A 15,252-nucleotide genomic window follows, 5' to 3' on the forward strand; every position below is an offset into this window, starting at 1 on the left:
ATTACACTTTTTGACAAGTGTGCAAAGATCACTCAGGGCATTAACCATTTCATTTCTGAGCAAGGGTAGTGATATTACCTCAGTTGACTGTTCCTCATCATCAGATGCAATGGAGGGGTCAGCATGCTCAGAAGCACATGGCTCAGCAAGTTCGTCAGCCATGAAAAAAATCTTCGCTGACTCAGTGGCATCAGCTTCAGATGATGATGAATCATCACTATCACTCCAGGTTGCCACCATTGCCTTTTGTCGTTCTTTCTTTCTTTCCTCAGCGAGGGACAGCTTGACTTGATATGGCCAGTTTGATGACATTCAAAGCAAGTAATGGGCTTTGAGTTGTCCTTCTTGTACTTGATGTCGCTGGAGTCAGCTTTGTACTTATCAAACTTTTTATAAGGCTTCTTAGAATATCTGTCATTCTTTTTGAACAGCCTTTTCATCTTTCTGGTAAACATAGCCATCTCTTCATCGTCTGTTGAGCTTCCATCAGTGGAGTCAGCTTTCATGACAAGAGACTTTTGCTTCTTATCTTCAGACTTTTCCTTCACCTCGAAATTCTTCATCGAGATCTCATGGGTCAGCAGTGAGCCGATGAGTTCATCATACTTATAGGTGGTTAAGTCTTGAGCTTCCTCAACAGCGGTCTTCTTTGCTTGCCAGTTTTTAGGAAGACTCCTAAGAATCTTCTTGACTTGTTCTTCCTCAGTGAAGATCTTCCCAAGTCTTTTGAGCTCGTTGATGATGTTTGTAAACCTTGCATTCATGTCAGAAATTCCTTCATCATCGTTCATTTCGAACATCTCGTACAGTCTCATCTGCTGGTTCACCTTGGACTCATTCACTTTGTTGGTTCCTTCGTAGGTGACCTCCAGCTTCTTCTAGATCTCTTGCGCTGACTCACAACCTGAAATCTTGTTATATTCTGCAGCATCAAGCGCACAGTGAAGCATGTTTATAGCCGAAGCATGGTTTTGTAGCTTCTTGAGATCATCTTCTGTCCATTTGGCCTCAGCTTTGACAACTGTTTGGCCAGCCACAACTTCAACAAGAACAAATGGGCCTTGGACTATTGAAAGCCATGCACTCATATTTGTTGCCTGAATAAAGTTTTTCATCCTATTCTTCCAGAAGGTGTAGTTAGACCTGAAGAATAGGGGAGGCCGAGTAATGGACAGCCCCTCGGGTAAGATCTGAGTTGTCTGGTTTCCTGGGAGAAACCGAGTGCTGTTTTCAGCCATAGTGGGGATCAGCTCAAGGTAGTTAAACCTTTCACATTGAGCTTTTAAGCTCTGATACCACTTGTTGGTCCCTTATAACGTAACAAGTTAGTTCCAAGGGGGGGGGGATAGGAACTATTTAAAATTTTAGTATGTTAAGGCTGACTTCTTTTTCTTTGAAAAGGGATTACACAGCGCACTGAGTAAATTAAGACACTAGCTTAGTCAACTGGTGACTAAGTCAGCTTCTTTCTTTGAGTCAGGAGATAGCACTTGAGTCTATTCCTGAACTCAGATACTCAATACACACAACTCAGCGTGACCTCTTTACTTGGTCAGTTTTGTTTAAGCAAGCAATATATATATTAAGGAGTTTAAGGTTAGAAAGATGTTACTCAGTAGATTTATCCAGGTTCGGCCTCTAAGCCTACGTCTTGTCCCCGGAACACGTTCCGAGCTTTCGAATTCTCTACTGAGCTCTTTAACGGTAGAGCATCAAACCTTTTACAACTTAGAAGCTGAGTATAACAAGAGTACCTTCCTCTATACCTCTACTCACTCCTAATCTCTCGCTGAGTACTATAACCGAGTACTCAGCCTCTCCTTTCTAATCTCTAGAAATGATAAAGATTTGTCCTAAACAACAATTGCTAAGACACCTTAGATGATTGAATAATCACTCTAGACTTTTACACGAAAGATATAGAATTTGGTGTAAGTATTTGCTTTGCTTTTTCTCACAAAACTTCGAGTAGAATTTTGGTCAGCGTAATGGCTTAATGAAGATCTGCGTAGGATGAAGCAACTGAAAAGGCCCTATTTATAGAGACGTCTGAGGCATTAGTCATTTCTAATTTCGAAATAACCATTGGAGGGAAACGGCTTCCTGTCGTTGTCACTCAGTCCTGCTCAGTGCTCTTGGCCAATCAGATTCAAGTATCTTCTGTCTTCGGTCAGTACTGAGCAGCTTTTAGTCAGTCCGGCAAAATGTCTCTCCATTTATGGTAAGGTCAACTAGACAGCTTTCTGTGTCTTCTGAACTTTACCCAAAGTAGAAATACTTTGTCTGGAAGTTGTTCTTGCTCAGTTGCTGTCTTGTACTCTTTATCGATACAACTCAGCAGCTTCGTTCCGAAGTTGTTCAACGAAGGTCTTCTCGATCCTTCTTTCGCTGAGCTGCGTTTTATACACAACGACAGCGTTTTGCACACGCGGGCCGAGTGGTCTTGATATGTTTGACATGGGCTTTGACTTCCGTATTGGGCTTTAAGTCTTTTAGTCTTTATGTCTTATAAACAATTTAACTCAACATTGAACAAACACATTAGTGTAATAAATCAAAGCATTTAAACTTAGTGTGTTTAGAATATATTTAATTTTACTTAAATAATTTTGTCAAATCAAAATCATGTGGAAAGGTGTTTCAACAATCTACCTCGTTGATACTTAATGGGACATGGTCAGCTTGTGCATTTGTTTCGGGAACAACTTTAAGAATTGGTTGTTTCAGGGACAAATATATTTCCAACATCATCATGTTGGGCGTTATGAGTACCCCATATATCTTCATGTGTCATTTGATCAACAATTGGATCATTATTTGATTGATTTGACACATGGGGGATTACTCGTCTAATCATTTTTTTTTCCTTACAACCTCGCGATATTTGTGCATCTATTGTTCATGGTATCAATTCAACATATGGTGGCATCACATAGGCCAGATTCTTCCAATAATAATATAGGAAGCATTGTACAACATTATTATCTATAATAGATACTACTTTGCCAAGATCTTTGTTTGGACTGTCTTTTGCTTGCATGGACATACTTATCTCAAATGAGGTTGAATCAACACCTACAGAAGTGTAAATTATCTCTTTTAACCTCTCCAACTTGATTTTTATTAAAACCTAAAGCAACTTCGATTCACCACCCACATATGTCATGGTACTTGCAACTTTTTTCCATTGGCCATTCCACGAGATCAAACAAATAACAAACTTTATGGACATAATTCTACTAAAATGAACCAAATTCATTGTCAATTCATATAAGAACCATATCATATTAAACAAAGACATAAAATAGGTAGTTCGCAATTGTGTAGTTGAGTGAAATTGAGTGAGACTGATTAAAATTGATTGAAATCAACTTCGCATTTTGACAGTCAGTTTGCATTTGAGGAATTGTGAATCACAATTTTATATATTGGGTTGTAATTAACTAAATTGCAAAATAGGCTTCGCATTTTGGAGATTTAGTTTGCATTTTGTAAAGTGCGAAGCACTAAACAGAGATTTACTTCACAATTGGGTCACAATCAATACTATTATATAAAGATGAATCCAATAATGAACAATGCATTCCGATTGATTCAACACAGTGTTTTTTTTCAATTTTTCCAATTTAGCCCCTTATTCCTTCTATTTTTGCCTTAAATGATGTCATTTTAAGTAATTTCGGTTATCCCTTATATTCAATTTCAGTCTTCCTCCCACTGCATTCCGAAACGACACCGTTCAAGATGGGCAACTCAGTAATTTCAGCCTTCAACTTTAGGGTTTGATTACTGACTCCTCATTTTTCCTTATCTCATTCGTATCGCATTTTGCCCCTTCTTGATAGATCTGTCCTTCTCTCTCACGATTTCATCTTCTTTCTTCTTCAGTTTGAGATTTATAGAACTCTTTCCTCTACCCATCGTGATTCTTTCTTCCCCAATGCCTTTCCATTTACGTGATGAGAAATCAAAAATAAAGACAAACAGCAATTTCCATACCCGCGGCTTGTGGATATTGACGTTGATGGTGCCTTAATCTGAGTCTCCGGTTAGTTCATTTCCCTTTTCTCTTTTTCTTTATTTTTTTATTTCTCTGTTTTCTTTTGGTCTTATTGATATGTTTGTGTTGAAGGATCGTGAGATCTAGAGATTCTTATGTTCTTCTGGTGAGTATTTCGTTCTTTATTCTTAGTTTTTCCCCGATCCAGTTTCTTCTCCTGCTTTTTGGGTCTTACTGATCTATTTTTGTTCATGGATCTTAAGGCGTGGAGAAAAATGCGATTCCTTGATGCTTCTTCCTGTGGCCGTTGCTTCTTCTCCTGGTGAGTAGTTCTTCCTCTATTCATATTTTCCCCCATTCCATTTCCTTATCTTCTGCTTTTTTGGCGCTCACTGATCTATTTGTGTTCATGTAGCATTCATGTTTTTTTCAGATTTAGAGCCATTTTTGTAACCTTATGTCTTGGAGAGGTAAATCTGGCATCTATTTATTCTTAAATAGACATGAAATTTTTTTTCTTTTATTTTTTTGCTTGATTCTTCTGGTATGTTGGTGATTTAGCTGTGATTTTTTCAATCACGATGTGTTGGCTAGACTTCAATCATAGTTTGGGCTTATGATATTTTGTAGACTTCAAAATTCAGGTTGGTTTGAATTTTTTTCCTATGGTGCATGAGGTTTAGAGATCGCATATTTGGTGGTTTCGGCTGATGCTCTCGTAACTCTTGGTAAGGTGATCTTACTATTCATTCGTATCTATGATGCCTTTAGTTGCTTTTAAATTTCTTAATTTTGTGGTCGATCTGGTCCTGATTACCAGCCACACTTTTTGTTGTCTGTTTGTTTTACTATACATATGTGTTCTTTAGGTGACTTTTTCCCTTTTGTTTTGCTTTAGATCTGTGTTTCTTTCGGTTGAACCAATCATTTTCTTCAGACTTCAAGTGGATGTTTAAATGTTTAGATGTTGGGTTCATGGTATATGACAAATGGACTCTCGAAGCTCTTTTACAATGTAATCTTACTATTCATTTTTTCCAATTTACCTTGCCTTTAATTTCTTTTAAATTGTTTGCTTTTCTACTTGATTTGGATCATTGGAGTTATCTGAGAGTGCTCCATCAGATCCTGATTACTTACTATTTCTTTTGCTACGCATCTGTGTTCTTTTGGTGACCATTTTCCTTTTTTTTTTTGTAGATCCATGTTTCTTTTAGTTGGAACAAGTTTTTTCTTCAGATTTGAAGTGGATTTTAGACGTTAGTTTTCATGTTATCAGATATGAGCTCTCGAAGCTCTTCACAAGGTAATCCTTGGTTCTGTTATACCTTTTCTCTTGGTTACCTATAATATTAATTTCTGTATTTTTCTCTAAATCACTATGGATTATTTGGAGAGTTTAATTGTTGATCAGAACCGAAATGACTGTAAAGGAAGTGTTTACAACCAGTTAAAGAACTTTAAAACTGTTACCATTATAAATTTCACCCCCATGCTCTGGCAATAAACATTTGATGTGCCTGAATGGGAACTTCAATTTTCAATTTAGAAATTATTGAAGTTATCTCTGTCATTCTTTAATACATTGTAGTAATTTAATAGGATCCCACTAAATAATTGATTTAACAATGCCTAAAAAAGGAAGAGTTTTTTTGTTCCAAGAGAAGTTAATTGTTTGATTCACTATTTTTCTTAAATGTCCAGATTCATTATTAATTATATGCTTACTCAATTAACCAATAAAGGTTCCCAAACAAAGAAATTAAGGAAATTCCAATAAAGGTTCCCAAATAAAGCTATAGTGGCTTAATCAGAATTCTAATGTAATTTAATAGGATCCCACTAAATAATTAATTTAGCAATGCCTAAAAAATGAAGAGTTTTTGTTCCAAGGGAAAATGGTTGTTAAATTCACTATTCTTTTTAAATGTTCATATTCATTATTAATTATATGCTTGCTCAATTAACCAAAAAAGGTTCTCAAACAAAAAAAAAAAATTGAGGATAATAAAGTTATAATGGCTTAATCGGAATTCTTAATTATTGAAGTCTATGGAATTTAGTATCATCCGAATCAAGTCTCTAATAGCTTTCATTTTTCGGTTTTGTTCGGTATCGAACCAAACATTGAATTTATGTTGAAATAGAAACCGAACAACAGATTTTTTTTTTCAATTTTTGGTTTGATTTTTCTCACCTCTATTGTTAGATACCATAACACGGACTTCCTTGGTAGAAATCCCTAATTGATGGTATATCAACTTTGGATAAGTAGGTTTAATTCTTTTACAGTGTTTATTTGTGTTTATTTATCCTAGGCCTTTCTTAGTAATTACTACCCAAACAAAAAAATATGTTGCATTTTTTTTTCTAATAAGGAGCACTTTTAGAAACTTTTTGTTGTTCAATTCACTCAAACCAAGTTTAAAGTAGTTTCTTATATTAAATGTCATGTGTTGCTCATATCTCCCGCTCTACCGTTTCAAACTCATTTCCATGCATTCTTAATGTTGTTGTTTGATGCTTTTTAGTTTAAAATGAGTTTGTTTTCGTCCTGGCTAATTGAACGATGGCTTTCTTTCCTTTTTTTGCTTGCGATTTTTTCTAATAATGATTATTTTTGGAAACTTAGATCCTTATATATGGTACAAGGAATATTGATGTCCCGAGTAAAAAGGACCTCTCTATGGATGTATTTCAGTTTGATCATGAAGGACCTCTCTATGGATGTATTATTGCCAAACCTGCTCGCAAAATGATTTAGTTTACAGACGTAAGGCAGGCGAAACAGATATTCAACCACCTACGAAAAAGAAATGCACGTTTGTTTAAGAACTTCCTAATTTTTTTGTTCACCCAGTGCATTGAAACTAAAATTTTAACTTCATTCACTTTTGTAGGGCATGGACGTCTTCATCCTGGCAGCCTTAACCATAGAAAAAAACTGACGTCGTCTTCACTACCAATCTTTATGCGCCTAAAATACGGTTATATGCCTTTAATGTATTGTTTGCCTTTCCATTTCCATTATTTATTGTTAGCTTCAACTTATGTAAACCTTTATTAAATTGATATCCTTATGAAGTTTAAATATTAGTTCCATTCTAATATTTATCCACTACACTTGTGCTTTTTCAAGTCCCATTCAATATAATATGTATATTGTTTCGATTTCATGAATTGAAGGCCCCGAAGCGAAGCGGGGGTTTTATCCCTAGTTTATAATAAATGTGAATGATAAAAAATATAGTTCGCAATTGGCAATTTTTGAACAATTGGCAATTTTTGAACCACCGAAACCTAGGTTAAGTGCAACTAACTGCGTACACACTTGCGTATAACTAGCCTAAGATTGCAATTGATTATTATGTATTTAAAATGAATAAAAGCTTACATGATGTTGGAAGTCAACAAGAGCTTGGATTGATTCTTGAAAGTGATTTGGTGATGAAACTTATATTGTTCTAAAAAAATTACATTATGTATTATGTTGTTTGTTATATATATACTAAGGGTGTTTTTGGAAAATATGTATCGAAAGAGTCTAGTTTGGTAAAATATATCTAAATGGGTCTAAAAATATAAATAGGCCCCTCCATTGGGCCAGTTTTGTAAATTTGTCTCATTAGAAATGCTTTAAGGTTAAAGTGCTAGTTCTCCCAATTCGTGGAAAAAATTAAAATATAGTATTTATTAAGAATAGGGAAAAAGATAAAAACAAACCTTGTGGTTACACCTGTTTTCGAACAACATTCATGTGATTTAAAAGTTTGCAAAATGGTACCTTGAGGTTTATTCTATTAGCAAACACATACCAAATTGATTAACGGTGTTAAAAGTCAAAGGGAAAAGAGTTAAGAGTTAATTTGGTCCTTATATTTATTTATTTTATAAATTAACACCCTTTATTATCTAATTATTACAAAAAAACCCAAAATAAAAAACAATTATACCATCTTCTCCATCTTTTTAATTTCTTATTTTTTTCTTCTTTCTCTCTCTTAATTTTTCTCTCTCTAAAATCAATTGAACCAAATACACACCCCATTATTCCTCCTCATTATCCCCTCTAACAAACACCCTCTTGATACTCTAAATTTCTAATCTATTCTCAACTCTTAACTAAATTTCATATTAGAATTTGTATATTAGAGTTTCACAAATGGAACCATATTCAAGATTTGTCGGCACTGCTGCAAGATACTATAGGGCCTTCTTTGTGGTCCATATTCGACCTCCACGAAGAGGATTTGCCGCCGCTGCAGAAACTGGTAGTAGCGCCGGTGATCATTCTAGTGATAACCCGAAACCCTCTGCTCCCACCGGAGAACCTGAAGTAAGTGTCTATAACTAAAAAAAATCCACTTTACAACATTGATTTGGCATTAAAGCCAAATTATCTCTTCAATTTATTTATTTTTGCAGGAAACAAGAGATCATTACGAGCCAAAAATGGGTAAGCGAGAAATAGATAAAGAAACGGAACACATACCGCCGAAAAAAGCAACAGAGCCATTTGTACAGCCAAGAGCACCATATGGTACTTCCCCTAAACTGGAAAGCAGTGGAGTAAATAATCCAGTAGAACCTCAAATTCAACAAAAAAGGGAGAAATCAAGTACTACTTCCACGGCAGTGCTAGAGGAAGTGGCCTACGCTGGGCTGGATGGAAGTCCGTGGCTAGAGGAAAAGGAAAAGAAGCAAGAAGATGAAAAGGATGACAATGAATATTATAAGCATCATAAGCCGTCTCCGTTGTCGGAGATTGAGATAGCTGATACTAAGAAACCGATAACAAGAGTAACTGATGAGATAGCGGATGTGAAATGGAAAGACGTGATTGGGTGGCTGTCGGAGCAGGTGGACACAGCGGAGGAAGCGTTGGAAAGAGCTAGTATCAGGGATGCAATTGGGGCGGGGAATACCCATAACCGACGGGGCGGGGATTCCCTGTCCCGTTTTTTTACAGGGACGGGGACCAATATGGTCCCCGTAGTCAGGTACGGGGCGGGGTCGGGAAATGGTATCCCTGCCCCGCGGGGATCCCCGTACCCGTAAAGTCCCGACGGGTAATCCCCGTTTAATCCCCGTATATCTAATGCAATATGAAGTTTGTTAGTAGAGTCCCCAGCAATAATTAGTCTCTAAATGTAAGGCAAGGCTGTAAATATTTGATTCTAGAATGGGCTACAGAGAAGCCTCATGTAGTAGAGCACTTCTGCAAATATGGAATTGCCAAAAAGTCATTTTCTAAAGGAATAGTACATGAAGACGTAGGTTTAATGTTAATATTGAAAGAAGTGAGATATCAGTGCATGTGTTTTACTTTCTATCTAATGATTTATCTTGAGTTGGACTAGTTAAACCAATTTTCAGAATATGTAAAGAATTGTGGATATTTTTGTTTGTATTTTTAGGTAATTATGGAATTATGAATTATAGATAATTTTGTTGGATTTTTTTTGGAATTATGAATAAATGGGTAAACGGGGATTCTCCATACCCGCGGTTTTCCAATGGGGTGGGGACGGGGACAGGGAATCCCCGTTTAGGCGGGGACGGGGATGGGAAACCAAATCCCCGCCCCACCCTGCCCCGTTTACATCCCTAGCTAGTATGATATGGCGGGAAAATGCAATGCGTGGGATTAGAAATTTAGTTAAGAGTTTGGAACATATTAGAAATTGAGAGTATCAAGAGAGTGTTTGTTAGAGGGGAAAATGAGGTGTTTGTTTGGTGGTTTTGATTTGAGAGAGAGAAATTAAGAGAGAAAGAAGAAAAAAAAGAAATTAAAAAAGATGAAGAATATGGTATAATTGATTTTTATATTTTTATTTTGGGGTTTGTTTGTGATAATTAGATAATAATGGAGGTTAATTTACAACATAAATAAATATAAGGACCAAATTCACTCTTTTCTCTTTGACTTTTAATACCGTTAGTCATTTTTAACACCAAATTCACTCTTTTTTCAATGTACCATTTTGTAAACTTTTAAACCACATGGGTGTTGTTCGAAAACAGGTATAACCACAAGGTTTATTTTTGTACTTTTCCCTTAAGAATATATGGAAAAAATCAAAAAGTTGTTTCTAGGGGAGATGTTAGATTAGAAAGAGTTGCTACAGAGGACAACGTAGTAGATCCATTAATTAAGCCATTAACTCAAAGGGTCCATGATGGTTATGCATATTCTTATAGGTTGAGGTTTAAAAACAATTGATTTTAATCCATATGGGAAATTTTTAGTGTGTCCTAAAGGTAATCATTTTTAGTAGGTTTTGATTAATAAAATGTTCATTTATGATTGATTTATGGGAAAACTATAAAACTGATCCAAATTAGAGGCTCATTTACATATTAAGACCCATTTGAAAACACATTACCTATCTAGACTGTTTCATTATGAATTATCCATAATACCCTTCATATATATATATATAACAATTTAGCCAAATTTCCCTCTCTTCTTCTTCATCCTTAACCTGTGAACTCGAAGTGGGTTTTATTTTCAATCTTAGTGAACTTCTAGAGCTATTGAATCTTTGCATTTCTTCTTCCAAAGCATTTCAAATCAATTTCAATGGAAAAAAGCGGCAAAAAGGCATGTATCTACTTTGTTTATGCGATTTCCACTTAGTTTTAAGGTTCTCTCTTATCATTTTTTCCGTTTCTACAATTTTGGTTTAGGGTTTATGATTTTGATGTGTTTTTTCATTAGTTTATAGCTACACTTTGCAAAATAAAACTTAGAAATAGTTCAAAATGCTTGTGAGGACTTCACTTTGCAGAAAATACTACTTCGTATGGATGATTTTGCTTCGCAGATTTCGCAAACTACGAAGCAAAATCATATTTGTGAAGTAGTATTTTGTTTCACAAATTCTAAAAACTGTGAAGCTACAAGTAATCTGTGAATTCACAGATTTGCTTCTGCCTTCGCAGTTTGAGAATCTGCAAAGACATATACACTAGATTTGTTTCGCATATCATCAAATCTGTGAAGTAAACATGTGATATTCGAAGTAGTATTTTATTCAATATTTAACTAATTTGAACTATGTTTTGTTGAAGGTTGATCATTCTAAGGCTGATTCCAAGAAGAGGAAGATGACATCAAGTGAGAATAGTACCAAAGGCATCATTTTCAAGTACCCCTATAACTTGAATACAAAAGCATCAATCACAATGAGGTGATAAAGTAAGTGAAGGAAAGATTATCAACAGTGAAATTGGAATTGTTAAATAAAACATGCTTTGGGCATTTATTGGACATGGATATATGTACGTTGTTCACTCCTCTATGCCATGGGGTCCTTACGAGAGAGATTAAACCTGAAAATCCAAAACATAGAGAGATGTGGTTCAACATCAATGGGGTTGAACTAAAATTCGGTGAATGTAAATTCGGACTCATCACCGGGTTAAGATTTGGTGATCCAACACAAATTTTGAAGCGGATGAGTCGTTACACGAAGGCAGACATAATGAGGAATCTGTACTTCGAAGGTAGACCGAGCTTAACACACAAACAAATATATGAGACCTTCAAAGCCATAAATTGGGAAAAGGTAGACAACAATGATGCGGTCTTCATGGCTATGTTGTATCTATTTGATGAAGCATAAATCATAAGCTTTTGAGAAGTTCAAATGCTTCAAGAATGAAATAGAAAATCAAACAGGAAAGACTATTAAGATACTTCGATCAAATCAAGGTGGAGAATATCTTTCAAATGACTTTCTGAATTATCTAACTGAATGTGGGATTTGCTCACAATGGACACCTCCTTATACACCACAACACAATGGTGTATCTAAAATGAGAAATTGTACCTTATTGGATATGGTACGATCCATGATGAGCACTGCATCTCTTCTAAAGATGTTCTGGGGCTATGCCTTAGAAATTGCTCTATTTACCTTTAACCGAGTGCCAACCAAATCCGCCAGTTCCACACCATTCGAACTGTTCAATGGTAGGAAGACTATCTTCTTTTTTATGAGGATAAGGGGATGTTCAACATATGTTAAGCACATTATGTCAGATAAATTAGATTCTAAATCTGAAAATGTTTCTTCATTGGATACCTAAAGGAAACTTTGGGATATTACTTTTATCATTTAGATGATTAGAAAGTAATAGTATCCAAGCACGCAGTGTTTTTAGAGAAAGAGTTTCTAGAAGAAACACGAATAGGAAGCGTAGTTGAACTTGAGGAAGTTCAAGAGGAAACACCTACTGAAACTGCAAAAGAAATGGTGGAACCTGAGTCTGTCTCATTAGATGAGACATAGGTGTCGTTACCCACACATAGGTCTTAAAAGGTTCGTGAACTCTCACTTAGATACGTTTTTCTAGTGGGAGATGACGAAGTGGTTCCCGTATTAGACGACGAACCCGAAACCTACGAAGAGGCTCTTGCTAGTCCAGAATCTAAAGTATGGCTTGTAGCCATAAATTCTGAAATGGACTCCATGTACACCAACCAAGTGTGGACTTTGGTTGATCCACCCGAAGGGATAAAACTCATTGGGTGCAGGTGGATCTTCAAGAAGAAGACAAACATGGATGGAAAGGTTGGTACCTACAAAGCTAGGTTAGTAGCGAAAGGATATCGTCAAAAGCAAGGAGTTGACTATGATGATACTTTCTCTCTTGTAGCCATGTTCAAATCCATCATAATATTGCTTGCAATTGTCGCTCGTTTTGATTATGAGATTTGACAAATGGATGTGAAAATAGCTTTCCTAAATGGAAACCTGCTTGAGGATGTATACATGATGCAACCTGAAGGTTTCGCGTCGAAGGATGCAACCAAGGTTTGCAAACTTCAAACGTCCATTTATGGACTCAAACAAGCATCTAGAAGCTGGAACAAGCGTTTTGATGAAACCATAAAACAGTTTGGTTTTGAAAAAAACTCTAAAGAGGCTTGTGTTTACAAGAAGATAAGTAGGAGCTCAGTCGTCCTCCTAGTACTATATAACGATGATATACTACTTATAGGAAAAGATGTTGCAATGTTTCAAATGGTGAAAGTATGGTTATCCGGTAATTTCTCCATGAAAGACTTGGGAGAAGCAGCTTACATCTTAGGGATTAAGATCTATAGGGATAGATCAAAAAGGCTGATTGGACTCTCCCAGTCAACTTATATTGACAAAGTGCTAAAGCATTTTGACATGCATGAATCGAAAAGGGGTAACTTGCCAATGATCTATGTAATCAAGTTATTAAATGATCAATGTCCTAAAACGGACATTGATAAGAAACGCATGGCTGTAATTCCTTACTTTAGTGTGGTTGGTTCGATCATGTATGTCATGCTTTTGCACTAGACCTGGTGTGGCGTTCGCATTGAGTATGAATAGCCGCTATTAAGGGAATCCAGGATTTGATCACTGGATTGCTGTCAAGAACATTCTTAAGTACTTGAGAAGGACTAAAGACATGTTCCTTGTATATGGAAACGGAGAATTGAAAATTGAAGGATTTTCAGATGCTAGTCATCTAACGGATGAAAATGATTATAGATCCCAGTCAAGATACCAGTTTATCCTAAATGGGTGTTCAGTAAGTTGGAAGAGTTCCAAGTAAGGAAGCATTGCTTTCTCGTCGATTGAATCAGAGTACATCACAATTGCGGAAGCAGCAAAAGATGCAGTTTAGATTAGAAAGTTCATAACGGATTTAGAAGTGGTGTTTGACATTGTAAATCCCATTACTCTATATTGTGATAACAATGGAGCCATTGCACAAGCAAAGGAACCACGGTCTCATAATGCATCCAAGCATTACCTCACATAATACCATCTCATTAGGGAGATTATAGTTGTGGGAGATGTGAGAATAGGAAGAATGCCTACTGAGGACAATGTTGCAGATCCGTTGACCAAGCCATTGACCCAAAGAGCTCATGATCATCATCTTAGTTCTTCTGGGATTAGGTTTAGAAACAATTAGCTTTAGTCTAAGTGGGAGAATGTTGGGGTTTGTGTCCTATAGACAATTGTTTTAGGATATAAATATTAATGAATAAATTATTTATTTAAATCGTTTGTTTCATGATTAAAACTATATATGAATGGCATTAATCTTTTGTAACAAAAAGTAATCCCAAGTTTATTTAAAGTAGTTATAAAGTGATCATACAAGCATGAAGTGAGACTATACTTTATAATAAGTCAATAAACTTAAAATCAACCCAAGTCAAGTAATATGTTAAAGGGGTTGGTATATTATTGTTGAGACTTGCATGTAATAGTATTTTCTGTCGAGACAGAGAGTTGATCTCACAAGCTTTAGATATGGAGATATCTAGACATTTACATAGATCCGGTTAAGGAGTTCATTAGGATTGGGACCCGACTTGAGATAACAGTATGGATAGATTTATCTAAGTGTCAATTTTTCATCTCATTGGTGTTAGTAGGTATAGGTAATCCTCAGACTTAAACAATCATTAATTAGTGATTCTGGATTATGGAGTGTGATGTTTTGATTCTGTGCGAGCACAATCTACTACAGGGGAGGCCCTAGGGTGTGTGAGAGCAGGGTTGGGTATCACATAGAGTAATTGCAAGATAGTTAATGATAGATTGAGCATTCATCACTCCTGATAAATAGGAGATATATCCAAAGGGCCGCTTATGGTGACTTGACTGAAATCCTTGCAAGGTGATAGAGCTAAGAGTAGAAATGGAGATTTCACTTAACTTATCTTTCAGAGTTAATTCCATTTGGACAAGTATAACAGACTATTCGTTATATGTAACATGACACGTCCTATGGTTATACAAATTGTCTAAAGGATATAATTGATGAAGGATCGAATTATACTGGACCTAATACGGAAAGGTAAACGTCAGTATTCAACATTGCTTCTTATTGCATTGGGGGGGATGTCTAAGGTTCTGCTAGTAACAGCTCGCGAAGTCATTCCGCTATATATAAGTTGAAATTAATCATGTTGAATTAATTCCAATAAATATATACGGCTAGTAGCAGTAACAACCTAATAGGTCGCACATGAGACTTAGAACCAGAGGACGGGATTGTAATTTAGAGGGAATATTCACATGGGCCGAAATTTATATATTAACGGGGTAAGATAATTTAAATTAATAATTATAATTAGATTATAATTGTAAATTAAATTAATTTTTTTTTTGTTACAAAGAAGGCATAACCCTGAAGAAACAATAATTATAATTAGATTATAATTATAAATTAAATTATATGATTATATG

General features: G+C 35.7%; 1 protein-coding gene across 13 annotated transcripts; it reads left to right on the forward strand.

The window, feature by feature from the left end:
• Positions 1-3,713: 3,713 nt before the first annotated feature.
• LOC136201061 (uncharacterized) lies at positions 3,714-9,326 on the forward strand. Of its 13 annotated transcripts, none has more exons than XM_065991700.1 (9): positions 3,716-4,048; positions 4,133-4,166; positions 4,264-4,322; positions 4,416-4,470; positions 4,645-4,728; positions 4,899-5,015; positions 5,201-5,306; positions 6,901-8,336; positions 8,426-9,326. In XM_065991700.1, the coding sequence occupies exons 8-9, from the start codon at positions 8,163-8,165 to the stop codon at positions 9,056-9,058; spliced, it is 807 nt and encodes a 268-aa protein (XP_065847772.1). In that variant the 5' UTR covers positions 3,716-4,048; positions 4,133-4,166; positions 4,264-4,322; positions 4,416-4,470; positions 4,645-4,728; positions 4,899-5,015; positions 5,201-5,306; positions 6,901-8,162; the 3' UTR covers positions 9,059-9,326. The 13 variants fall into 13 exon arrangements, with proteins under 13 accessions (XP_065847779.1, XP_065847772.1, XP_065847729.1 ...); XM_065991665.1 differs by having other exon boundaries at positions 3,720-4,048; positions 5,201-6,773; XM_065991624.1 differs by having other exon boundaries at positions 3,720-4,048; positions 6,633-8,336.
• The last annotated feature ends 5,926 nt before the right edge of the window (positions 9,327-15,252 follow it).

Source organism: Euphorbia lathyris, chromosome 1 (genome assembly GCF_963576675.1).
Source record: "Euphorbia lathyris chromosome 1, ddEupLath1.1, whole genome shotgun sequence".
Taxonomy (NCBI): Eukaryota; Viridiplantae; Streptophyta; class Magnoliopsida; order Malpighiales; family Euphorbiaceae; genus Euphorbia; species Euphorbia lathyris.

Bases quoted from the DNA above. Each gene is read 5' to 3' on its own strand.
- LOC136201061 (XM_065991707.1), top strand. From the start codon at position 8,163: ATGGAACCATATTCAAGATTTGTCGGCACTGCTGCAAGATACTATAGG. The intron at 8,337-8,425 runs GTAAGTGTCTAT...TTATTTTTGCAG, and splicing joins CTCCCACCGGAGAACCTGAA to GAAACAAGAGATCATTACGA.